The following is a 27,689-nucleotide window of genomic DNA, read 5'->3' as shown; positions in this document are numbered from 1 at the left end:
TTATTTTTTTATTTTATTTTTTGAGATGGATACTCACTCTGTCGCCAGGCTGGAGTGCAGTGGTGCGATCTTGGCTCACTGCAACCTCTGACTCCCTGGTTTAAGCATTTCTCCTGCCTCAGCCTCCTGAGTAGCTGGGATTACAGGCATGCGCCACCACGCCCAGCTAATTTTTGTATTTTTAGTAGAGATGGGGATTCACCATGTTGGCCAGGATGGTCTCGATCTCCTGACTTCGTGATCCGCCCACCTCGGTCTCCCAAAGTGCTGGGATTACAGGTGTGAGCCACTGCACATGGCCCTATTTATTTATTTATTTATTTATTATTTTTGAGACCGAGCCTCACTCTGTTGCCCAGGCTGGAGTGCAGTGGCGCGGTCTTGGCTCACCACAACCTCCACCTCCTGGATTCAAGAAATTCTCCCTGCCTCATCCTTCCAAGTAGCTGGGATTACAGGTGCCTGCCACCACGCCCAGGTAATCTTTTGTATTTTTAGTAGAGATGGGGTTTCGCCATGTTGGCCAGGCTGGTCTTGAATTCTTGACCTCAAGTGATCCACCTGCCTCGGCCTCCCAAAATGCTGGGATTACAGGTGTGAGCCACTGCGCCCCGTCACATTTATTTATTTTTAACTGGCCAATAATTGTGTCTATTTAGGGGATATAATGGGATGTTTAGATCTATGTATACATTGTAGAAAGATTCAATCAAGCTAATTAACATATGCATCACCTCACCAACTTACTGTATTGTGATGAGAACTGGATATTAGAGTTTCTTCTAAGCCAGACAACAGCATTACAAGATATTCCAAGACTGACAACTGCTATCTAAAACTGATTATTAGAAACTTTTCTGTTCCCTAAACGTTGCCTTCCTAACTTCAAGACTGAAAACAGTCTCACCATAATCAACAGACTCCTTATGTTTTCAACAGAGAAACAATGACTCTCCATTTAGCCCTTCAGAGAACTTTGAGATAACATTTCTATGCCAGCAACTGCCACTTGAGGGCGCGGATTCCGCACAGTATTAGATAATTCTTGTAGATTTATCCCAATGATTTCCAGCATTAGGGTCATAAGGGCATACTTCTAATTATCCTTAATAGTCTTTCTATGATTTGTGTAAAGTGGCTGAACCACAGATAGATTTTAGAGTTCCAGTCTTCAAGGACCTTAAAACCCAGGTTTCATCATCATGTGGATTAAATACCAAAAAATCATTATTATGGAAGGATTAAACTAAACTACATTAGGAGCCATCAAGGACTGGGATAGGGTCTACAGTCCCCAACTCTCCTTCCTCGCTCAGCTCATGCTCCAGGAATTATTCCTCCTTCCTGTGTGGCTTTGACATTAGACTAGTTTCAAACCCCTAAGATTCCCTTTTCTTGATGTGATCACTTATCTGGACCTTTTTTTTTTCTCCCAAGATGGAGTTTCGCTCCTACACCCAGGATGGAGTGAAGCAGCATGATCTCGGCTCATGATAACCTCCGCTCCCCAGGTTGAAGCGATTCTCCTGCCTCAGCCTCCAGAGTAGTTGGGATTATAGGTGCTCGCCACCAAGCCCGGTAATTTTTGTATTTTTAGTAGAGATGGGTTTAGCCATGTTGGCCAGGCTGGTCTCGAACTCCTGACCTCAGGCAATCCACTCCCCCCTTGGCCTCCCAAAGTGCTAGGATTACAGGCGTGAGCCACCACGCCCGGCCATATCTGGACTTCTTATATACCTCCTTCTATTCCAGACTCTACCTGTCAAACTGAAGCATAAAACACTCACCTGACCCATCCTTCTGTCTGGATGGTGAGCTCAGTGACCTGGTCATGCCAGTCAGTATTATATTAGAGGGCAGCAGCCAGGCTGCTAGATATGGGCTTGTGGTTCTGTGTACTGACCTGCTCTCACAACTGCAATGATCATTTTACCTGTCACGGGTAACAGTGCAGTCCTAGGACGCTATTATATTTTTAAAACTTTATTTCCCTGTTGTAATTACGAACAAAACATTTACTAATTCCTAGGTAGCATCTCCAAAGGGATTTTAGAGTGTCTGGGGAGATTCTTCTCTTTGATCCCTGGAGGCAGAGAGGGTCTCACAAGAAGGAAGCAGGAAATACTGAGGTCTGGTATGTCAGGCACCTAACACACGCTACGTATGTCTCAGTGGATTCTCTGCCTCCCAGAGAAGTCTTTCCACCCAAAGTAGATTTTCTTATAATATTTAGATCTTTGATAGTTTAAGCTATATGCAGATGATTGGAATCAGGCAAAGTGCTTAAGATGGATTTTGAAAGACATGAAAGGAAGTGAAAGGAAGAACATAAAGCCATTAGTTTAAATTAAAAATTTTTGAACTTGTCACTCTGCCTTCCACAAAATAGACCTAAAGACAGATATATCATTTGACCGAGCAATCTCATTACTGGATACATGCCTAAAGGAATATAAATTGTTCTATCATAAAGACGCATGTGCATATATGTTCTCTGCAGCCGTATTCACGACAGCAAACATGAAGAAATTTAAATGCCCATCACTGGTGGACTGGATAAAGAAAATGTGGTACCTATACCTCACGGACTATGCAGCCATAAAAAAGAACGAGACCATGTCCTTTGCAGGGACATGGATGGAGCTGGAGGCCATTTTCCTTAGCAAACTCACACAGGAACACAAACCCAAATGCCACATGTTCCCACTTATAAGACAGAGGTAAATGATGAGAAGACAGATACATAGAGGGGAACAACACACACTGGGGCCTATTGGAGGGCGAAGGGTGGGAGAAGGAAGAGGATCAGGAAATATGATTAGTGGGCTCTAGAATTTATACCCTGATGACGAAGTGATCTGTACAACAAACTCCATGACACATGTTTACCTATGTAACAAACCTGCACCTGTTTGAACTTAAAAGTCTTTTAAAAATGAAAGAAACCTGGTCCGGCACGGTGGCTCATGCCTGTAATCCTAGCACTTTGAGAGGCCTAGGCAGGCAGATCACCTGAGGTTAGGAGTTCGAGACCGGCCTGGCCAACATGGTGAAACCTCGTCTCTACTAAAAATACAAAAATTAGCTGGGCATGGTTGTGCACGCCTGTAATCCCAACTACTTGGAAGGCTGAGAGAGGAGAATTGCTTGAACCTGGGAGGCAGAGGTTGCAGTGAGCCGAGATTGCAATACTGCTCCCCAGATCTGGGCTACAGAACAAGATCTGGTCTCAGAAAAAAAAAAAAGAAATAAATCGACTCATGAGCACAACTGAATACCAAATAATATAGAAATTTCGTAGAAACATATAGTTTACCAATATTTAAATATATATTACTATACAATTATATTGATGTATAGTTAATTATATTGATGTATAGTTATTGTGGTACCCATACATCATGGCCTATGCAGCCATAAAATGGTACGAGATCATGTAAAATACAGTATTGTAAAATACCATACTTTACTATAAAATACTATATTTTATATAAATATAATTAATATAAATATATGAAATAAATAAAATATATTTTACTATGTAATATTTTACTATGTAAACTATAGTATTACAAATGTAGTTTATCAATACATAGTATACCAATTTCTCTTTACAGAAATATTCCAAATGTTAATAATTTTCTAGCTAGACTAATTTTTTTCTTAGTGCAAAAAAGTTTACTGGTCCTATGATGTTGCAGGCAGGTCTCCAACTCCTGGTGCTACTCCTGTGTTTATGTTATGCTACCTACCAAAAGGAATTTGGCTGGTAATTTCCTAATTAATGAAGGTTACTAGTCATTTGAATTTTTTTTTTTTTTTGAGACTCAGTTTTGCTCTGTCAACCAGGCTGGAGTGCAGTGGCGCGATCTTGGCTCACCGCATCCTCGCCGCTCTGGTTCAAGCGATCCTCCTTCCTCAGTCTCCTGAGTAGCTGGGATTATAGGCACCCCCCACCATGCCTGACCTCATCTGACTTTGAAAGAGAAAACTGTGTGTAATCCCAGCATTTTGAAAGGCCGAGGTGGGTGGATCACTTGAGGTCAAGAGTTCAAGACCAGCCTGGCTAACATGGTGAAACCCCATCTCTACTAAAAATACAAAAATTAGCCAGCACGGCGGTGTGTGCCTGTAATCCCAGCTACTCGGGAGGCTGAGGCAGGAGAATCGCTTTAACCCGGGAGGCACTGGTTGCAGTGAGCAGAGATTGCACCACTGCACTTCAGACTGGTCAACAGAGCAAGACTCAGTCTCACAAAAAAAAAAAAAAAGAAAAACAAAAAAAGAAAAAAAATAAATAGTTATCCTGGATTATCTGGGTAGGTCCTATGTGTCCTTGAAGCAGAAATGTATGTCAGAGAGATGCAAAAGCAGAGGAAGTTAGGACCCAGGAGCGTGAGGGTGATTTCACGTGCTGGATTTTGAATATATGGGGACCAGGAGAAAGAAATGAATTCTGACAACAATCTGAATGGGCTTAGAAGGAAATTCTGCCCCCACAATCTCAGACTCGATCCCATGGCTTTGACCTTGATTTTGGCCTTGTGAAACCAGAGTACCCACAAAAACCTGACACATTTTTCATCTATGAACTGTGAGAAAATAAATGAGTGTTGTAGTAAACTGCTGGCTATACTGTGGCAATGCATAAATAGAAAATTAACACTCACCTGAACAAATGTAATAAAATATTTAAACACTAAAATAAAAAGTAGTCATTTATATCTAGACATAATTTTTACCAGTTTGTGCTGTATCCTTCTGCCTATACAATTTCATACAATATCTAAAATTGCATCTGAAATCACATACAAAATATATATGTATATACACACCATTCAGAAATGCTCATTATTCAATATTTAAATATATATTTTCTTTTTCTTTTTTTTTTGAGACGGAGTCTCGCTCTGTCGCCCAGGCTGGAGTACAGTGGCCGGATCTCAGCTCACTGCAAGCCCCGCCTCCCGGGTTTATGCCATTCTCCTGCCTCAGCCTCCCAAGTAGCTGGGACTACAGGTGCCCGCCACCTCGCCCGGCTAGTTTTTTGTATTTTTTAGTAGAGACGGGGTTTCACCGTGTTAGCCAGGATGGTCTCGATCTCCTGACCTCGTGATCCGCCCGTCTCGGCCTCCCAAAGTGCTGGGATTACAGGCTTGAGCCACCGCGCCCGGCCTAAATATATATTTTCAGAGTTACATTTCTGTCTAATTCAATAGCTTTCACCAATCAGTGATGTTTTCTATTTCTTTTTCTATTTTTTTTTTTTTGAGATGGAGTTTCACTCTTGTTGCCCAGGCTGGAGTCCAATGGCGTGATTTCAACTCACCTCAATCTCTGCCAAATGGCTTCAAGTGATTCTCCTGCCTCAGCCTCCAGAGAAGCTGAGATTACAGGCATGCACCAGGTTATTTTGGTGCAAAAACTGTGAAATTCATGCACAATTTTCTCATAATATGTATTTTTCCATGAACTTCTTCAAGATCCCTTGTACTAGAAAACTGTATTCAAGAGGACATTTAAAAAATGTAGATATTCGAGTGCCACTTATTTCTGGAATGCAAGGATGGTTCAACATATTCAAGCAAATCAATGTGATATACCACTTGAACAGAATGAAAGATGAAAACCACATCATCTTAATAGATGGAAAAAAGTATTTCACAAAATTCAAAATCCAGTCATCATAGAAATCCTAAACAAAATAGATAGAAAAGGAAATTTGCCTCAACAATAGAAAGACCATCCATGAAATGACAAATGAATAAATAACCAAGCAGGGAAAATGGAATGCTCTTCCTGTAGGACCTCACATGATGCTAGAATGCGCTCACCCCTTCTATTCAATCAATACTGGCTGTCCTAGACAGAGCAATTAAATAGCAGAGGAAATAAAACTCATCCAAGTCAGAAAGAAAGAAGTAAAATTATATTTGTTTGTAGATGACATGATCTTCTGTGTAGAAAATCACAGAGTCAACCAAAATACTACTGGAACTAAGTAACATATTCAGTGGATTTGCACAATACTGTATTAGCACCAAAAAATTAGTTGAATTTCCACAGTCTAACAATAAACAATTTTAAAAGGAAATTTTAAAACACTTCCATTTGCTGGAGAACTTAAATTAAGAAATACTTAGAAATAAACGGCCGGGCGCGGTGGCTCAAGCCTGTAATCCCAGCACTTTGGGAGGCCGAGACGGGTGGATCACGAGGTCAGGAGATCAAGACCATCCTGGCTAACATGGTGAAACCCCGACTCCACTAAAAAAAAAAAATACAAAAAACTAGCCGGGCAAGGTGGCCGGCGCCTATAGTCCTAGCTACTCGGGAGGCTGAGGCAGGACAACGGCATGAACCCAGGAGGTGGAGCTTGCAGTGAGCTGAGATCCGGCCACTGCACTCCAGCCCGGGTGACAGAGCAAGACTCCATCTCAAAAAAAAAAAAAAAAAAAAAAAAGAAACAAACATAAAAAGGTCAGAAATTTGTACCTTGACATCTACAAACATTGATTGAAATGATTAAAAACATAGAGCTACAATCCATATTGATGGTTTGGAAAAATTAATATTGTTAAATGATTATATAACCCAATGTGATTTAGATTCAACACAATACCCATAAAAATCCCTATCAGTTTTTGTTAAAGAAATGAAAAACACGCAGGGAAAATGGCTCACATCTGTTGGCCAGGCTGATCTCAAACTCCTGACCTCAAGTGATGTACCCACCTTGGCCTCCCAAAGCGCTCGGATTACAGGTGTGAGCCACTGTGCCTGGCCCAATCCTCTTAACATAAACACTTCAATGTCAATTAATGCTTGACCTCAACGTTAAGTCAACTCAAACTCAAGTCAACGCTGAATTGACTCTAATGTCAATTAATGCTTGATTGTTTGCTCTATTCATTGCATTTGGAACAACTACCTCCAAAATGAATTTTCTGATATTCTGCAAGAAGTGAACTCAGACTGAAGACCTTGGCACCGTGATGACATTTGTAAGATTTCTGTCCAGTATGCATTCTCTGATGTCTAATGAGGTGTGAAGTAAAGGCTTTGCCACAATCATCACACTTGTGAGGTTTCTCTCCTGTATGAATTATCCTATGTTTTGCATAGGATGAAGCTTGACTGAAGACGTTGCCACAATCATGACATTTGTAAGGTTTCTCTCCAGCATGAGTTCACCGATGAACTGCAAGGTATGAACAACATCTGAAAAATCTGCCAAATTTATTACACTAGTATGATCTCTCTTCATTATGGATTCTCCAATGATTCACAATGGTTGTAGCATTACTGAAGACTTTGTGACAATCATTACATCAGTAAAGTTTACCTACACCATGAAGTGCCTGATGGTAAACAAGTGTTGACTGCCCACTAAAGACTCTGTCACACTCATTACACTTGTAAGGCTTCTCTCCAGTGTGAATTCTAGGATGCTGTGCCAGGTGCGAATCATGCCTGAAAGCCTTGCCACAAACTCTTACATATTTATGGTTTTTCTCCAGTAGGAATTATCCTACGTCTTTCTTTTTTTTTTTTTTTTTTTTTTTTGAGACGGAGTCTCACGCTGTTGCCCAGGCTGGAGTGCAGTGGCGCGATCTCGGCTCACTGCAAGCTCCGCCTCCCGGGTTCCCGCCATTCTCCTGCCTCAGCCTCCTGAGTAGCTGGGACTACAGGCGCCCGCCACATTTTTTGTATTTTTAGTAGAGACGGGGTTTCACTGTGGTCTCGATCTCCTGACCTTGTGATCCGCCCGCCTCGGCCTCCCAAAGTGCTGGGATTACAGGCTTGAGCCACCGCGCCCGGCCTCTCCTACGTCTTTCAAGGTTTGATGTGCGACTGAAAACTTTGTGACATTCTTCACATTTGTAAGCTTTCTCTACAGTATGAATTCTCCTGTCTTTCAAGGCTTGATTTGCGACTGTAAACTTTGTCACATGCTTCACATTTCTAAGTCTTCTCTCCAGTGTGAATTCTATGATGACCTGCAAGGTGTGCTTGTTGATTAAAAACCTCACCACATTCATTACACTTGTAAGGTTTTTCTCCAGTATGAAGTCTACGATGGCATGTAAGGTATGATTTCTGACTAAAGTTCTTGCCACACTCATTACATTTGTAAGGTTTCTCTCCAGTATGAAGTCTACGATGGCAAGTAAGGTTTGACTTCTGACTAAAGGTCTTGTCACATTCATTACACTTGTAAGGTTTCTCTCCAGTATGAAGTCTACGATGGCATATAAGGGATGACTTCTGACTAAAGCTCTTGTCACATTCGTTACACTTGTAAGGTTTCTCTCCAGTATGAAGTCTATGATGGCATGTAAAATATGACTTCCGACTAAAAGTCTTGCCACACTCATTACACTTGTATGGTTTCTCTCCAGTATGAATTCTCCTATGTCCTTCAAGGTTTGATTTCACACGGAAAGCTTTGTCACATTCTTCACATTTGTAAGGTTTCTCTCCAGTATGAAGTCTACGATGGCATGTAAGGGATGACGTCCGGCTGAAGGTCTTGCCACATTCATTACACTTGTAAGGATTCTCTTCAGTATGAATTTTCTGTTGGATTTCAAGGTTTGATTTGAAACTGTAAGCTTTGTCACATTCTTCACATTTGTAAGGTTTCTCTCCAGTATGAAGTCTACGATGGTGTCTAAGGGTTAACTGCTGATTGAAGGTCTTGCCGCACTCATTACACTTGTAAGGTTTCTCTGCAGAATGAAGTCTACGATGGCATGTGAGGGATGACTTGTGACTAAATGTCTTGCCACACTCATTACACTTGTAGGGTTTCTCTCCAGTATGAAGTCTACGATGGCATGTAAGGTATGACTTCCGACTAAAGGTCTTGCCACACTCATTACACTTGTATGGTTTCTCTCCAGTATGAATTCTCCTATGTCTTTCAAGATTTGATTTGAAACGGAATGCTTTGTCACATTCTTCACATTTGTAAGGTTTCTCTCCAGTATGACGTCTACGATGGCATGTAAGGGATGACGTTCGGCTAAAGGTCTTGCCACACTCATTACACTTGTAAGGATTGTCTTCAGTATGAAGTTTCTGATGTATTTCAAGGTTTGATTTGAAACTGTAAGCTCTGTCACATTCTTCACATTTGTAAGGTTTCTCTCCAGTATGAAGTCTACGATGGCATGTAAGAGATGACTTGTGCCTAAAGTTCTTGCCACACTCATTACACTTATAAGGTTTCTCTCCAGTATGAAGTCTATGATGGCATGTAAGGGATGACTTCTGCCTAAATGTCTTGCCACACTCATTACACTTGTATGGTTTCTCTTTAGTATGAAGTCTACGATGGCATGTAAGGATTGACTTCTGCCTAAATGTCTTGCCACACTCATTACACTCATATGGTTTCTCTTCAGTATGAATTCTCCTATGTCTTTCAAGGTTTGATTTGAAATGGAAAGCTTTGTCACATTCTTCACAATTGTAAGGTTTCTCTCCAGTATGAAGTCTACGATGGTATGTAAGGGATGACGTCTGACTGAAGGTCTTGTCACACTCATTACAACTGTAACGTTTCTCACCAGTGTGACATCTACGATGGTCTACAAGGTATTGTTTCTGATTAAAGAGCTTGCCACATATATCACATTTATATTGTTTCTCTCCTAAATGGATTATCTGATGTTTCCTTAAGAGTGATCTATTACTAAAGGCTTTGCCACTCTCATCACATTGGAAAGATTTTTCTCTCATATGTACTTCCTGTTTCTGTGTAAATAATGAAGAATTCTGGAAATTATTCCCATAGTTATTAGATATATGGGTTTTGGGCCTACAACAATTTCTTTGGGTTGTTGAAACTGAGGAAGCATCATTGACAGACCTCTCAAGTTGATTATCAATTTTCTCTTCGGTGTGAAATATATGTAGTTCAGGCAAATGTGAATGAAAGCTTAATCCAAGCTGATCTTTAATAGGCTTGTTTCCAGCATGTCTTTGATCATATCGGTCTGTACTACCTGTCAACTTTTTTATTTTTGTCATGGGTGCTTCATGGCCATTTCTTTCATCTTCTTGCCACTGAAACTCTAAGTCATGAATATCTTTATCAACATCCTGGAAGCAATAATCTCCAATTTGATGACTTTCATGTCTTTGCAATGTCCCTGTGTGGAACACTTCTCTATTGCTTTGCGCTGTTGACAAGAACTCCTTCATCTTGCATTTGGAAGAGATATCTACAAAACACAAACACCAAAAGGTTTCAAATTAAGTACAGATGGCAAATAATGCTGAAATGTGTAAATACGACACAAAAAACAATACTTATTTTAAACTTTCCAAACATGACCCTCAAAGTTTAGGAACAGAAAAGCGTATGATTTTTTAACAAATAAAGGGCAATTACATGTGCTTCAGATTATTTTTACGGAAGCCTATTTCCAATATCATGACAAAACACTGACAGGGCACAAACATGTGTAGCCTAAAGTAAGAAATATTTTTCCATTGTGACCCTAAAGTGTCTAACAGTTTGCAAAACACATCACTGTCACATCAATGAAAAGTATATATTCTTCATATTTACGGCATATTTACTGTATACAAAAAAATGCTAAAGGACCACATGATATACTATATTGGTAAATAATCCACAACAACCTCATATAAGGATAACCAAAATCAATGGCAATTCTATGTTGTCAAACAATCATAGCACTGAGAAGATAAGAAAAGATTACAAAATTTCGCCAGGTGTGATGGCCCACGTCTGTAGTCCCAGCTACTTGGGAGGCTGAGGCACAAGAATCGTTTGAACCCAAGAGGTAGAGGTTGCAGTGAGCTGAGATTGCACCACTGTACTTCAGTCTGGGAGACAAAGTGAGACTCCGTCTCAAAAAAAAAGTTAATACAATGTTTTTCTGTAGTCCCGGCTACTCGGGAGGCTGAGGCAGGAGAATGGCGTAAACCCGGGAGATGGAGCTTGCAGTGAGCTGAGATCCGGCCACTGCACTCCAGCCTGGGCGACAGAGCAAGACTCCGTCTCAAAAAAAAAAAAAAAAAAAAAATACAATGTTTTTCTGAATAACTGTCATAAAATTACCTAAATCCATGCAGAAAATGCATGTCGTGACATTTGAAATTTTTTTTTAGTTTTTATATTTTTGAGACAAATGTTTGCTGTGTCACAATGGGCTGGAGTTCAATGCTGCCTGATCTTGGCTCACTGCAACCTCCACCTTTTAGGTTCAAGGCACACACCACCATGCTTGGCTAATTTTTGTATTTTTAGTGGACATAAGGTTTCAACATTTGGCCAGGCTGGCCTCGAACTTTTGACCTCAAGTGATCCACCTGCCTCAGCCTCCCAAAGTCCTGGGATGGTATGCGTGAGCCACAGTGTCCAGTGGCACTTTGTGACATTAACTAGTGGACTGTATCAGTTATATTGTATACCGATACTGAAAAGCCTTATGTACGGTCATAAAATTTAATTAGTAAAATATTGTAATCCATAAAACCAGCAAGCAAATAATAAGTAGATTTATACAAACTGCAAAATTCTAAACAATTCCCTGTTAAGAAAAATGCCAAACTTCTACTTACAATGAGCACACAATATAAGAACTGAAATACATGTTAAGATCACTACCTTCTGATTTATGAGGTCAAAAAACTACACAGCATTATAAGGAATAACAATTGACTAACGGTCGGGCACGGTGGCTCAGGTCTGTAATGCCAGCACTTTGGGAGGCTGAGGCGGGCAGATCATGAAGTCAGGAGTTCGAGAGTAGCCTGGCTAACATGGTGAAATCCCAACTCTACTAAAAATACAAAAAAATTAGCTGGTCGTGGTGGTGGGTGCCTGTAATCTCAGCTACTTGGGAGGCTGAGGCAGGAGAATCATTTGAACACGGGAAGTGGAGGTTGTAGTGAGCCGAGATCGCACCATTGCACTCCAGCCTGAGTGACAGGGTGAGACTTCATCTCAAAAAAAAAAAAAAAAAAAAAGAATGACTAACACTGTCAGAGGGTGCAATTACCATGTCACAACTATATTTATGAAACAGCCAGGCAATACAGCAATTCTATATATATATGCATTGTTGGCCTTAATTATCTAGTTCACTATGCACAAAATATAAAACATAGAATGTGTGCTGGGAAAATGTTTAAACTGAGATCAGAGAAAACATTTTATAAATCAAATTGCACAATAAAAACATAAAAAATATGATGCAGGCTCCCTGGTATTAATGTTCTTCTTGGCCAAAAGCCATTTTCAGAGTTCTTATTCTCCAATAGGATTTTCCAGCAGATGGGGCCTTTGAGAGAATTTCGTCATGGGTGTTGACTACTCATGAATAGGACTTGTGCTTTTATAAGAAGAGATATTAAAGAGCTCGTTTTCTGTTCCTCTTTCCCCCGTGTCAGGACACGGCAGGAAGATGGCTGGACTAAACCATGAAGAAGGCTCTCACCAGCAACCAATTTGGCTGGCACCTTGCTCTTGGATTTTTCACTTTCCAAATTCATGAGAAATAAATTTCTATGTCTGAAGCCTCCTAGTTTAAGCTGTTTCTTTTCCTGTTTGTTTTTGAGACCGAGTCATGCTCTGTCACCCAGCCTGGAGTGTAGTGGCAGGATTCTCCTGCCTCAAGAGATTCTCCCACCTCAGCCCGGAGTCTCACTTTGTCACCTGGACTGGAGTGCAGTGGGGCAATCTTGGCTCACTGCAACCTCCACCTCCCGGGTTCAAGTGATTCTCCTGCCTCAGCCTCTCAAGTACTTGGGATAACAGCCATGCGCCACCATGCCCAGCTAATTTTTGTATTTTTGGTAGCAACGGGGTTTCACCATGTTGGCCAGGCTGGCCTCGAACCCCTAAACTCAGGTGATCTGCCCCTCTCAGCCTCCCAAAGTGCTGGGATTACAGGTTTGAGCCACCGCACCCGGCCAATTTCTTGTATTTAGTAGATTCGAGGTTTGATCATGTTGGCCAGACTGGTCTCAAACTCGTGATTTCCAGTGATCCGCCCACCTTGACACCCCGAACTGCTGGGATTAGAGGCATGAGTCACCTCGGCTGGCCAGTCTAAGCTACTTGTGACAGGACAGTGAAATGACTGAGACAGGAACAGGAGCATCTCATCATCAATATCACCGAAGACTGACAAATCTGATTAAACAAAGGAAGTTTAGAGCCTGTACTATAAATCTTCCAATGCTTGAAGGCATCTATAGCAATAACATGTTTTAAAAACTTTGAGGCGGCCGGGCGCGGTGGCTCAAGCCTGTAATCCCAGCACTTTGGGAGGCCGAGACGGGCGGATCACGAGGTCGGGAGATCGAGACCATCCTGGCTAACATGGTGAAACCCCGTCTCTACTAAAAAATACAAAAAAAAAAACTAGCCGGGCGAGGTGGCGGGCGCCTGTAGTCCTAGCTACTGGGGAGGCTGAGGCAGGAGAATGGCGTAAACCCGGGAGGCGGAGCTTGCAGTGAGCTGAGATCCGGCCACTGCACTCCAGCCTGGGCGGCAGAGCGAGACTCCGTCTCAAAAAAAAAAAAAAAAAAAAAAAAAAAAAAAAAAAAAAAAAAAACTTTGAGGCTGGCCAGGCATGGTGGTTCACACCTGTAATCCCAGCATTTTGGGAGGCTGACACAGGAGGATCAGGAGGTCAGGAGATTGAGACCATCCTGGCTCACACAGTGAAACCCCATTTCTACAAAAAAGTAAAAAAGAAAAAATTAGCCGGGTGTGGTGTCATGTGCCTGTAGTCCCAGCTACTTGGGAGACTGAAGCAGCAGAATCACTTGAACCCGAGAGGCAGAGGTTGCAGTTGGCCAAGATCGTACCACCACACTCCGGCCTGGGTGACAGACCAAGACTCTGTCTTAAAAAAAAAAAAAAAGAAAGAAAGAAATGAAAGAAGTCCAAAGAGCAACTCCAACCCACAAACATATATAAAGTTTTCCAGTAAAGGTAAATAAAAAGACAGAGAGGCCAGGCACGGTGGTTCACACCTGTAATCCCAGCAGTTTAGGAGGCCGAGGTTGGTGGATCACTCGAGGGCGGGGGCTCCAGACCAGCCTGACCAAAAAGGAGAAACCCTGTGTCTATTAAAATACAAAATTATGGCTGGGCGCGGTGGTTCATGCCTGTAATCCCAGCACTTTGGGAGGCCAAGGCGGGTGGATCATGTGGTCAGGAGATCGAGACCATTCTGGTTAACACGGCAAAACCTCGTCTCCACTAAAAATACAAAAAATTAGCCGGGTGTAGTGGCGGGTGCCTGTAGTCCCAGCTACTTGGGAGGCTAAGGCAGGAGAATGGCGTGGAGCTGAGATCGCGCCACTGCGATCCAGCCTGGTCGACAGAGCAAGACTCCGTCTCAAAAAAAAAAAACAAAATTAGCCAGGCATGGTGGCACACGCCTGTAATGCCAGCTACATGGGATACTGAGGCAGGAGAATCACCTGAACCCAGGAGTTGGAGGTTGGAGTGACCCGAGATTGTGCCATTACACCCCAGCCTGGGCGATAAGAACAAAACTTCATCTCATCAACAAATAAATAAATGAATAGGAAAATAAAAGGACAGATACACAAACTGGTGTAAGTATACCTTTTCTTCATAATTCAACTTTTTTTCTGTTGTTTAGAAGAAAAAAGCATGAAAAAACACGGTACATATATGTTAATGAAAATGCAACATACACAGAAATAATTCTGACATAAACATAGGTCTAGTAGAGAAAAAGTAGTTTTTGCAGGTTATGGATTTTTTTTTTTTTCTTCTTTGAGACAGAGGCTCGTGCTGTCATCCAGGCTGGAGTGCAGTGGCGCAATCTCGGCTCACTGCAACCTCTACCTCCCGGGTTCAAGTTACTCTCCTGGGTTAGACTCTTGAGTAGCAGGATTATAGGCGCCCACCACAGTGTCCAGCCAATTTTTGTATTTTAGTAGAGACGGAGTTTCGCCATGTTAGCCAGGCTGGTTTTTTTTTTGAGACAGAGTCTCGCTTTGTCGCCCAGGCTGGAGTGCAGTGGCCGGATCTCAGCTCACTGCAAGCTCCGCCTCCCGGGTTTACGCCATTCTCCTGCCTCAGCCTCCCAAGTAGCTGGGACTACAGGCGCCCGCCACCTCGTCCGGCTAGTTTTTTGTATTTTTTAGTAGAGACGGAGTTTCACCGTGTTAGCCAGGATGGTCTCGATCTCCTGACCTTGTGATCCGCCCGTCTCGGCCTCCCAAAGTGCTGGGATTATAGGGGTGAGTCACTGGGGCACAAGGATCGTTTGAGCCCGAGAGGCGGAGCTCACTGTGGTGAGCCAAGACCGTACCGCTGAACTGTAGCCTTGGTGACAGAGTGAGACTCCATCATAAATAAACAAACAAAAAGGAAATAAGAAGGGAGTCAAAGCAAGTCTACACAAAAAAGCAATTAAACACAAAAAGTAGGAAATGAGAAATGAAGAACCAAAAAAACCTACAAGAAATACAGATAATATGTAACAAAATCACAAAGGTAAGGTCTTCTCCATCAGTAATACTTCAGCTGTAAGTATTTAACTCTGCACTCAGGAGGCAAAGTCTGGCTCAATGAACAGGAACCAACTATGTGTTGTCTACAAGAAACTCATAGACTCATATTAGCCTTAAGGACACACATATGCAAATATTTTATTTTATTTTATTTATTTTTTTGAGACGGAGTCTCACTTGTCGCCAGGCTGCAGTGCACTGGAGATCTTGGCTCACTGCAAACTGATTCCTAGGTTCATGCAATTCTCCTGCCTCAGCCTCCTAAGTAGCTGGCTTTACAGGCCAGTGCCACCACACACGGCTAATTTTTGTATTTTTAGTAGAGACCAGGTTTTACCATGTTGGCCAAGCTGGTCTTGATCTCCTGACCTCGTGATCCGCCCACCTCGGCCTCCCAAAATGCTGAGATTACAGGCATGAGCCACCACACCCGGCTGCACGTATGCAAAAATCTTAAAAATAAAAGCCCATAATTAGGTATGGGGTTTGGCGCCTGTAATCCCAGCTACTCGGGAGACTGAGGATTTCTTGAGCTCAGGAGATCAAGACGGATTTCAACAACACAGGAAGACCCCGTCTGGAAAAAAAACAACTAAAAGTTTGCCCAACATGGTGGCATACACCTGTACCAGCTACTGGTGAAGGCTGAGGTGGGACAATCACCTGAGCCCAGGAATTCAAGACTGCAGTGAGCTATGATCCCACCACTTCACTCCACCCTGGGGGGACAGAGCAAGACTTTGTATCTAAAAAAAAGACAAAATACAAAGATACGCAAGGGGACATCCCCACTTCTGGAAGGAAATTATCCTCACCCAGGGAGACCAGGTTCCTATAATTCTCCACCATCACGTCCCTGTACAGAGTCCTCTGAGCAGGGTCCAGGCATTTCCACTCCTCTTGAGAGAATTCTATGGCCACGTCCCTGAATGTCAATAGACCCTGAAAGGAAAACAAATTTTAACCAAATGGTTATGGGCGGAATTCTTATCTTTACAGAAAATGAGAAGAAAGAAAGGTGAAAGCATGGATTTAAATGCAGTGAATATTCTAACAAATCTGCGTAAGGGATTTCTCACCACACTTTGTCCTCCCAGTTGTGTTTTACTAAACTTTTATTTTTTTTTTGAGGTGGAGTCTCGGTCTGTCACTCAGGCTGGAGTGCAATGGTGCAGTCTCCTCTCACTGCAACCTCCACCTCCCAGGATCAAACGATTCTCCTGCCTTAGCCTCCTGAGTAGCTGAAATTACAGGCACACGCCACCAGGACCAGTTAACTTTTGTATTTTTAGCAGAAATGGGGTTTCACCACATTGGCCAGGTTGGTCTCAAATCCCTGACCTCGTGATCCACCTGACTCCGCCTCTCAAAGTGCTGGAATTACAGGCGTGATCCACCGTGCCCGGCCAAGAAACTTTTATTGACACACCAAGTGACATTCAGTATCTAGATGAGACAGAGTATGGGTGATGTCTTCAGAGATGACAACATTCACAATGAAAGATCAGAAACTAGTATCTGGCTGGGCACAGTGGCACATGCCTGTTATCCCAGCTCCCTGGGAGGCTGACACAGCAGAATTGCTTGATCCTGGGAGGTAGATGTTGCAATGATCCAAAATCACACCACTGCACTCCAGCTTGGGGAACAGAGACTCCATCTCAAAAAAAAAAAAAAAAAAAATCAGCCAGGCATGGTGGCAGGCACCTGTAGTTCCAGCTACTGGGGAGCCTGAGGTAGGAAGGTGGTTTGAGCCTGAGGGTGGAAGTTGCAGTGAGCTAAGATCATGCCACTGTGCTCCAGCCTGGGCAACACAGTGAGACCCAGTCTCAAAATAAAATACATGAAAACTAGATTACTCAAAGTATGAAAATTCATTTTATATATGTATATAATATATATAATATATATGTATATATAACAAATATATAAATAATATATTTGTTAGATATAATGTATATTATATATACATAACAAATATAAATATTTGTCATATATAACAAATATATAAATATCCATTATATATAATATGTTATATATGTATAATATAGGTTATATATATATAAAACAAAATAATGAAGCCTACACAGACTCACAAAAAACTAGATGTTAATACTAAGGGTTGTCACTTTCCCCAGATTTTCAAACTGTAAAAGTTGTTCAAAATATATACATTTGCGTGTGTATATGTATATGTGTACGTGTGTGTGTGTTTATATATATAAAGGCTTTAAAAATATAAAAAGTAGCAAGTTTTGTTTAACTGAAGAGGAATCTCATCTTGCTGGAAAAGGACACTTCGGCAATTGGGGGCGGCGGGGGGGGGAATCTTGTGGGATCTAAGAAAACAGAAAATGCCCCATCCTAGAGGAAGCAATCATCCTTTCACCTGCCTGACCTGGAGGAATGTTCAGATATCTGTAGGAATGCAGGCGTGTGCAGAGGCAGCCACTATGGCACTCTTTATACAGGGAAAAATCGCAAAGGACCCACATGTTTTCGTTCAGCCAGTTTCCAATGCAGATGGCAAAGAGCAAGCTAGCCATGTTTACTAACAGGACAACATGTGAATTCACAACCAGCAGAATCAAATATCAAAGTACAATATTTACTAAAACACAAAGAAGAAAACAACAGACTCTGGGGTCTACTTGAGGGTGGAGGGTGGAGAGGAAGGAGGCGGCAGAAAAAATAACTATTGGGGGCCAGACGCGGCGGCTCATGCCTGTAATCCCACCACTTTGGGAGGCCGAGGCAGGTGGATCACCTGTCAGGAGTTCAAGATCAGCCTGGCCCAACATGGTGAAACCTGTCTCTACTAAAAATACAAAAATTAGCAAGGCATGGTAGAAGGCCTCTGTAATCTCAGCTACTGGGGAAGCTGAGGCAGATGAATTGCTTGAACCTGGGAGGCAGAGGTTGCAGCGAGTTGAGATCATGCCATTATACTCCAGCCTGGGCAACAAGAGCAAAACTCAGTCTCAAAAAAATAAATTAATTAAAAATAACTTTTGGGTATGGGGCTTAACACCAGAGTGAAGAAATAATCTGTACAACAAACCCCGATGACACTAGTTTACCTGTGTAACAGACCTTCACATGTAGCCCCAAATCGAAAGTGAAAACAGAAATATAAAAACTTTTTTTCTTTTTTTTTTTGAGACGGAGTCTTGCTCTGTGCCCAGGCTGGAGTGCAGTAGCACAATCTCTGCAATGTCCTACTGCAATGTCTACTGCAACGTGCACCTCCCAGGTTCAAGCGATTCTCCTGCCTCAGCTTCCTGAGTAGCTTGGATTATAGGCACGTGCCGCCATGCCCAGCTAATCTTTGTAAAAAACTTTTTTTAAAAAATTTATTGTAGAATTTTTTCTAAAGTCTCATAATGATGCAGAAATACACGTGTACAAGACTTGCTCTGATGCCTGGCACAAAACTGACAGTAGTGGCTCCCCAGTGAGGCTGGAAGGAGGGTGGAGGACGTGACTGGGAACAGAGATGCCTTATGGCCAAGGGTCTAAGCTGCAGCTTTGCTTGGAGTTTTACCACAAAAAAAATATACTCATCATGTGATGTTTAAATAGAAAAAATATATATTTAATAATAATTGTTGGGGCTGGGCACTGTGGCTTGCACCTGTAATCCCAGCACTCCAGGAGGCTGAGGTGGGCAGATCACCTGAGGTCAGCAGTTTGAGACCAGCCTGGCCAACATAGTGATACCCATCACTAATAAAAATACAACAAAATTAGCTGGGCATGGTGACGTGTGCTTATAATCCCAGCTACTCGGGAGGTTGAGGCAGGAGAACTGCTCGAACCTCGAAGGTGGAGGTGGCCGTGAGCCAAAATCATGTCACTGCACTTCAGCCTGGGCGATAGAGCAAGACGACGTATATTTGAAATATAATAACATTATCATAATATAATAACATTATCATAATATAATAATAATAATGATAATAAAAATTGTAACCATTTTTACTGAAAACACCTGTTTCACAAGCCTCTCCATAGTAACATCACAGTCTCCATGAGCTTAATGTGCTAAGAATGGTTTAATGAATCTCCTATTATTTAGGTTGACTTCATATTCTTAAAATAATGATGGAATAAAACACCTTGTATCATTCGTGTCTGTGTACAAACTTTTCATTCTAATTAGTAAGATTTTTGGAGTCAGAAACACAGTAACTCACTCAATTACCTAAAAGTGTAGTAAAAAATCAGGCAGAAAACATTTCTCTGTATTGATCTCCTTTTCTAGAATTTACCATGTATGTTGTGCACATGAATACGTGACTTCCAGTGGCAGCTGCTCTAATCCTGGTCCACAGAGACCTGACAGTGCATCCAGATGTGGCCCCTGAACAATCCCTGCTGCCCAACAGCACTAACACCACGGGACCCTCACCCCGTCTCCATCCATGTCTGGTGTGAGCCCTTCCCAGGCCCATGCCCAGTGCCGCCTCTTCCCAAGTTCATGTCACTGGGTCACAAGAGACGGAATCTAAGTGAGATGAGAGAGACTGAGGGAAGGCATGGGTGAGGGTGAGCAAACCTGTCAGGCAGGACGCTTCAGACTCAGAGAAGATTCCCAACTCCAAGGCCCAGCGTTTCTGAAAGGAGACAGAACAATCCACCGAAATATCATCTCACCTGAGGAAGAGCCATCCCTGACTCCTTTGCTTTCCTCTTCCTCTTCCAGGTTTCTTCCTCACATACCAAGAGTGTTTAGAAGTCAATCCTGAATGTTAGAAACATGTTGTTTATTGCTCAGAATCAAGAAACCCCCTCCCTGTAACGCAATGAAACATACAAAGGAGACCTCACCCTGGGAAATATGGTCCCCTGTGCTGCCCACCGCACCAGGGATGATAAACTCCTACAGGAAAACTCCCGCTTCTCTCCTGAAGGAGCCCCCACATATGCTGCAGCAGTGGGGAGCTGGGCTGGAATGAGCTCTGCTGCCTGACCCAGCCCTGGGTCCCCAGACCCAGCCCTGACCAAACCCCATGCAGATGCTAGGTGTGGTAACTCATGCCTGTCATCCCAGTACTCTGGGAGGCTGAGGCAGATAGATCTTTTGAACTCAGGAGTTTGAGACCAACCTGGGTAACATGGTGAAACCCCATCGCTATCAAAAATACAAAAACTTAGCCAGGCATGGTTGTGCACATGTGTGTCCGTGGTCCCAGCTACTTAGGAGGCAGAGGTGTGAGGATCACTTGGGCTCAGGAGTTCAAGACCAGCCTGGCCAACACAGTGACACCCTGTCTCTACTAAAAATAAAAACTGAGCCAGGCACGGTGGCTCATGTCTGTAATACTAGCACTCTGGAAGGTCAAGGAGGGTGGATTACTTGAGGTCAGAAGTTTGAGACCAGGCCGGGCGCGGTGGCTCAAGCCTGTAATCCCAGCACTTTGGGAGGCCGTGATGGGCGGATCACGAGGTCAGGAGATCGAGACCATCCTGGTAACATGTTGAAACCCCGTCTCTACTAAAAAAAAATACAAAAAACTAGCCAGGCGAGGTGGCAGGCGCCTGTAGTCACAGCTACTCGGGAGGCTGAGGCAGAAGAATGGCGTAAGCCTGGGAGGCGGAGCTTGCAGTGAGCTGAGATCCGGCCACTGCACTCCAGCCTGGGCAACAGAGCGAGACTCTGTCTCAAAAAAAAGAAGTTTGAGACCAGTCTGGCCAACATGGTGAAACCCCATCTCTACTAAAACTAAAAAAAGTAAGTGGGCTTGGTGGGTGTCTGTAATCCCAGCTACTCAGGAGGCAGGGGCAGGAGAATCGCTTGAACCCAGGAGGTGGCAGTTGCACTGAGCCGAGATCATGCCACTGCACTTCAGTCTAGGGTGACAATGTAAGACTCAAAAACAAAATAAAACAAAAATATAATAATTAGCCGGGTGTGGTGGCACACTCCTGTAATCTCAGCTACTTGGGATGCTGAGGCACAAAAATCACTTGAACCCAGGAAACAGAGGTTGCAGTGAGCCTAGATCATCAGACTGCACTCACAGCCTAGATAACAGAGACTCTGTCTCAAAAAAAAAAAAAAAAAAAAAAAACACGTTTCTCATGTGATAGATGAGTGAGGTGTGCCTGAATTCTTACATGGGGCCTGGAAGGGCGAATGGGAAGGGTTGGTCTTTATCACCCCATCTTTGAAAATTAGAGAAGCATCTTTCACATGCCTGGGCCAAAGAAACTTCTTTACAAGGTTCTGATGCCACTGATTCCCAACATTTAATTTTGCCTTACAAGAAAAGCACAGTAACGTTTATAAAATGCAGAAGTGCGAATACACAGCTATTGACCTTGAAAACAGGGAAAGAGGGTCATCTGTGGAACTAAGACATAAGCAAATTTTTTCTTTTTTTTTTTTTTTTTTGAGACGGAGTCTCGCTCTGTGGTCCAGGCTGGAGTGCAGTGGCCGGATCTCAGCTCACTGCAAGCTCCGCCTCCCGGGTTCACGCCATTCTCCTGCCTCAGCCTCCCGAGTAGCTGGGACTACAGGCGCCCACCACCTCGCCCGGCTAGTTTTTTGTATTTTTTAGTAGAGACGGGGTTTCACCGTGTTAACCAGGATGGTCTCGATCTCCCGACCTCGTGATCCGCCCGTCTCGGCCTCCCAAAGTGCTGGGATTACAGGCTTGAGCCACCGCGCCCGGCATAAGCAAATTTTTTCAACCAAGAATACATGGGTGGCCAGGTTCCATGTGAGCCGAGATCACACCATTGCACTCCACCCTGTGCAAGAAGAAGGAAACTCCAGCTGAAAAAAAAAGAAAAAGAAAAGAAAAGAAAAAAGAATACATGGGTGCTTTTACAATAGCGTTCCATGTTGGGGAAAAGCTGAGTGTTGGAGAAAAGCTGAGGCAGGGCTTGCTAGTCTGACATAATATAAAAAGAGTCTTGGAACATGAAGGAGTCCAGGGTCTAAAACCCCCTGTGGCCTTTGGAACTCCAAGCTCTGTGCCAAAGGGTGGAAGGCTGCCCTCCGCATTACAATCTAAGCCCAAGGCAGAAAACCCTGAAGGGGGCCGGCCCCTCCACACCTGTGGGTATTTCTCATCTGGTGGGATGAGAGACTGAGAAAAGAAATAAGACACAGAGACAAAGTAAAAAGAAAGAACAGGGGGCCCAGGGGACCGGCACTCAGCGTTCGGAGGAGCTGCGCCAGCACTGGTCTCTGAGTTCCCTCAGTATTTACTCATCACTATCTCTACTATCTCAGGGAGGGGGATGTGGCAGGACTACAGGGTAATGGTGGGGAGAGGGTCAGCAGGAAAACGTGAACAAAGGTCTATGTGTCATAAATAAATTTAAGGAAAGTGCTGTGCCTTAATGTGCACGTGGGCTAGATTTGTGTTTGACTTTACACAAACATCTCCATGCAGTAAAGAGCAGTATTGCCGCCAGCATGTCTCACCTCCAGCCATAAGGTGGTTTTCTCCCATCTCAGAAAATGGAATGTACCATTGGGTTTTACACTGAGACATTCCATTCCAGGACGACCAGGAGATAGATGCCTTCCTCTTATCTCAACTGCAAAGAGACCTCCCTCTTTCACTAATCCTCCTCAGCAAAGAACCTTTATGGGTGTCGGGCTGGGGGACGGTCAGGTCTTTCCCTTCCCATGAGGCCATATCTCAGGCTGTCTCAGTGGGGGGAAACCTTGGACAATACACAGGCTTTCTTGGGCAGAGGTGCCTGCAGCCTTCTGCAGTGCATTGCGTCCCTGGGTATTTGAGACTGGAGAATGGCGATGACTTTTACCAAGCATACTACTTGCAAACACATTTTTAACAAAGCACATCCTGCACAGCCCTAAATCCATTAAACCTTGAGTCAACACAGCACATGTTTCTGTGAGCACAGGGTTGGGGCTACGGTTACAGATTAATGGCATCTCAAGGCAGAAGAATTTTTCTTAGCACAGAAAAAAATGGAGTTTCTTATGTCTTCTTCTTTCTACATAGACACAGCCACAGTCTGATCTCTCATTCTTTTCCCCACAAACCCCTCATGGCTTGGATGGAATCCAGGGCTCAGGAAATAAAATGCCTCATGGCCTCTGGAATGTGCCTAGACTTGCTGGTTCCTTGCTTTTAGCACTTCCAGGCTCAGAAAACGGTTGTATCTTAAACTAGAATAACATGTTCCCCATGATCTCAAGTAGCAGAACATGTTCCATATAAATGCTAAACCACACACCTGTAGATCATGTGCTGGATGCACCACTTCCTTTCAACCCCCACAGTCGTACCACCTGCTTCTTTGTTTGACCACGAATAAATAGTGTGGGCTTCCAGAGTTCGGGTCTTTTGTAGCCTCCATACTAGCGTTGGCCCCCTGGACCCACCTTATGCATCCTTAACTTGTCTTTTCTCATTCCTTTGACTCCACCGGACTTCGTAGCCCCTGCGGCCTGGTGTTGGGTCTGGCCACCCCAACAGTTCCATGCCAATCCATCCCATCTTTCAACATTAGTCCAGAAGGGACCAGAGGGCCTTGAGGGAAGCATGCACTTAATACCTTATAGCTCCTGGGCTCAAGCGATCCTCCTACCTCAGCTTCCTGAGTAGCTGGGATCACAGGGATGAGCCACCAAGTCAGGCAAGAGCAAAACTCCATCTTTAAAAAAAAAAAAAAAAAAAGACTTTTACTTATAACCAGACCACCCACTCAATTACTCAATTTGTGACCAGGAAATAACCAACCTGATGTATGTTACAACCTCAAGTTTTCACCTGGTGAATAGTTTAAAATTCATGCAAGGTCAAAAGAAAGTCCCCTCTTAAACCAAACCAAGGTCCCTCCCTTTTACCGAGGGCCTATTTCTCTGTATTTTGATGCTTGTCCAGCAGCAGACCTAGACTCACCCATCTGTGGTAACCCACCTGTACAGAGATACTAGAGAAATGACTATAAATACATATGCATGCCACCTTGTTCCCCTGGGACACCAGAAAAAGATGGTGAGTATTGCATATCGTGGCACCCCAGCACACAACAAAAGCCAATTATGCTTACCGAAATGCCGGCAAAACCAGATTGTGAAACAAAAACCTGTCGTCCTGTAAACTGCACCATTCTAAAGCCAGACTTACCGATGTGGACTGCAGGTTACCCCATACATATCTCTACACACCAATGATTCCGAGTCTTCAAATCATTCCATAAGCACGTAGACCAGAAGTTACCACAGTCTCCTCTTTTAGCTAAAAACCTGTTTGCTCGGGTAGCTGAAAACATTGCTAGCAGCTTAAGCATTTCCTCACGTTGTTTGTAGAAGGACTAACATAGGAGACCAGTGGCCTTAAGAAGCAAAAGAGTTAATGTCACAAGATAATTTAACTCTGACTCTTCCCCCGAACCAATGCTGACATGTTCAAGCGCCTCACTCTTAAAAACTTCCATTATCAGGAGATACTGTGCTGTTCGCTAAAGAAAAGCTTTTAAGACTCAGTAGAAGAATTAACTTGTTTAAGACAGCAGTATTATAATAAAACACTAAAGAAAACTTTGTGGCAAGGCAAGGATGACTCCAGATCACCTCATCCAAATCCATTCTCCTGTTTCTCTTCTCTAAACCGCATCTAGTATCAGCTTGAAGCTCCAAATACCTGGCAAGCACCCTCCAGTCTCTATTAGATCTGTGGGCCTCGCGACTATGGACAGTTGCCAGGAAAGTGTACAAGGGCTTGTGTACTGGAAACCATTAGACCATGTTTCTTCTCACTCCCACTGCAACAGGGAGAACCTTGAAGGTATCCTGTCTACAATAACATTAAAGAAAAAAACAAAAGAGGTATAGACATAAGAGAAGACATAAAAATAGAAGATTAGAAAGACACAAATTGGCCCCCGAAAGACTAATTCAGTACTCTAGGCCAGCTACCTGGGCACAAGGTAAGTCATAAAGCTACCGCATCCCAATTTACATTCTAATTGCATCACAAAGTTGCAAGCAGTACGTGAAATCATCACTAATGAAACAGCAAATGCATCGACTTACTGGCCCAGCAAGCCACAAAAATGAGAAATGCCATCTACCAACATAGATTAGCTTTAGACTACCTCCTAGCCCAGGAAGGAGTATGTAGAAAGTTTAATCTAACTAATTGCTGCCTAGAAATCCATGACAATAGGAAAGCTTTTATAGAAATAACTGACAGAATTTAAAAATTAGCCCATGTTTCAGTCCACACTTAGACAAAGTAGACTTCTGAGTCCCTCTTTAGAGGCTGGTTTTCCTCCTTCAGTAGATTCAAAACCTTAATAGAAATGGTTCTAGCCATACTAAGAATTTGTTTAATACTCCCTTGCCTCTTACCTCTCCTTGTTAAGAACATTCAATCAACGATAGAAGCAATTGCAACCAGGCAGACTACAACTCAACTAATAGCTCTATGTGAATATCAGCCTGTGCCTAAAGAAGAAAACCTGCTCTTTCATGAAGAACCCAGTAACAGTGATGCTTTCTATTAAAATCTTATTTATAACAAGCATCTAAGGGAGGAAACTGAGGCAGACAATTAAAAAATAAATATGCATTCATTCACTCCAAGAAAAGTAATGGGCAAGGCAAGGGTTAAAAAGAAAAGAAGAACCAGTTCTCCTCTGCCTAGCAAGCTCACTTCAAGGACAGTTATAAGATAACGCTGTTTGCAAAGTCGAAGCCAAAGGAACGAGCTCCAGACAGCCCCCCACCTTCCCAGAACAAGAGTGAAGAAAAAAAAAGGACAAATATATGTATTTAGCTGTTTTTGTTTTTCTTTCAATGCAGCTACAAGGCCACCAGCGATGGAAGGACACAAGTTACGCTATGCTATAGATTACGTGACCTATCAATGTATGATTAACTGCTTTTATTCTGCAGTTTTGAAACCAAAAAACCCCACTCTGTGTTTGTTGAAATGCTCAGCTTTTTAGATGTAAATCCACTGAGCCAGTGCCTACCTTAAATAAACACCCTTCTGTCTCCCCCATATCAGTCCCTCTAGTCCTGAGTTTCCCAGAACACAATCTCTGCGCCTCCTCTGCTCTCTCCATTAAATTCCCTCTTCCCTGTTATACCGCCCTGACCCCACTCTCTGGCAGCCTCGATCCCCAGGTGTCCTCCCTGCTGTGGTTCTCCTTCTGTTCTCCTTGCCACCAGCACCACTCTGCTCTGTCTGCCCTGGCTCCAAATGCCTCCTCCTCTCCCTCACCCTGATGAGCCTCCCTCTTTGCTGCCCCTCTCCCTACCTTACTGTCCTTCATCTCTCTGTACATCTAGCTTTTCTCTACATTTCTCCAGTTGCTTTTCTCCTCCTGCTTTCCTATCGTTTTCTTTTCACTTTTGCTGTCTCTTGGCAAATCCCTCAGCATCCTCTACTTTGCCATCTGTTGTGGGTCTTTCTCATTTTTCTGTCTCAGGTTTTCTATTGCTCTCTCTGTCTCCTGATCCCTTTGGCCCACACAATCACAGAAGGGTTTGGAGTAAGACTCCTGCATCCCGGTGGAGCACATTTTCCAGGGGCTGGAGCTGGGCAGGCAAGAACACCCCGTGTCACAGGACAGGCCCCGGGCACCTCCTCAACGCGGGCTCAGGAGAAGCGGTGACTGTGGTGGGGAGACCTGTGGAGCAGCAGGGCCCCGCACGAGGACGGGGGTGAAGCGGCGATGGCGCCTTAAGACAAGGGTGGGTTCTACAGGATCCCAGGACAAGGCAGAGGACGCGGCCTTCCCGGGACTGGGGCAGCGGCGCTGCGCTCCAGGGGCCTACGAGGGCGAGAATCCACCTATCGGGTGAGGACTTTAAAAAGCGCGGGGCGGGAGGAGTCAGAAAAAGGTTTAAAGCAGGAAAACTACGCGTTAGAAAGTGTATACATTGCCCTATAGCAGAAAGACCCGGGACGGCACCAGCCTCAGGGAGACCTAAAACCCAAAGGAAGCGACCCCCGGCCTCACACGGGGATGTCTCAATTTGCTCTGGGTGAAGGAGGATGGGCGAGAATTTCCAGGTTTGTGGGGATCCCAAGTCCCAGGTACAGAAGAGCCGGAAACCTGGGAAATGCAGACTTAATACAAGACAGGGCGAAACTCACGCGCCGCGGCGGGAGAGTCACTCCACGAGATCCGCTTCCTGGTCT

General features: G+C 43.6%; 1 protein-coding gene across 15 annotated transcripts; it reads right to left on the bottom strand.

Moving 5' to 3' along the window:
* LOC720214 (uncharacterized) lies at positions 1–27,689 on the bottom strand. Of its 15 annotated transcripts, XM_077981287.1 has the most exons (7): positions 27,645–27,689; positions 24,121–24,186; positions 20,200–20,287; positions 19,955–20,050; positions 16,359–16,485; positions 8,526–10,232; positions 1–4,153 (listed from the first exon to the last, which is right to left on the bottom strand). In XM_077981287.1, the coding sequence occupies exons 4-7, from the start codon at positions 19,967–19,969 to the stop codon at positions 4,107–4,109; spliced, it is 1,896 nt and encodes a 631-aa protein (XP_077837413.1). In that variant the 5' UTR covers positions 19,970–20,050; positions 20,200–20,287; positions 24,121–24,186; positions 27,645–27,689; the 3' UTR covers positions 1–4,106. The 15 variants fall into 15 exon arrangements, with proteins under 15 accessions (XP_077837413.1, XP_077837401.1, XP_077837400.1 ...); XM_077981275.1 differs by lacking the exons at positions 1–4,153; positions 19,955–20,050 and adding an exon at positions 5,908–6,187 and having other exon boundaries at positions 7,832–10,232; positions 24,088–24,186; XM_077981274.1 differs by lacking the exons at positions 1–4,153; positions 19,955–20,050 and adding an exon at positions 5,908–6,173 and having other exon boundaries at positions 7,832–10,232; positions 24,088–24,186.

The sequence above is a fragment of the Macaca mulatta genome, chromosome 19, assembly GCF_049350105.2.
Source record: "Macaca mulatta isolate MMU2019108-1 chromosome 19, T2T-MMU8v2.0, whole genome shotgun sequence".
Taxonomy (NCBI): domain Eukaryota; kingdom Metazoa; phylum Chordata; class Mammalia; order Primates; family Cercopithecidae; genus Macaca; species Macaca mulatta.
This window is presented reverse-complemented; position numbering and strand designations above follow the sequence as displayed.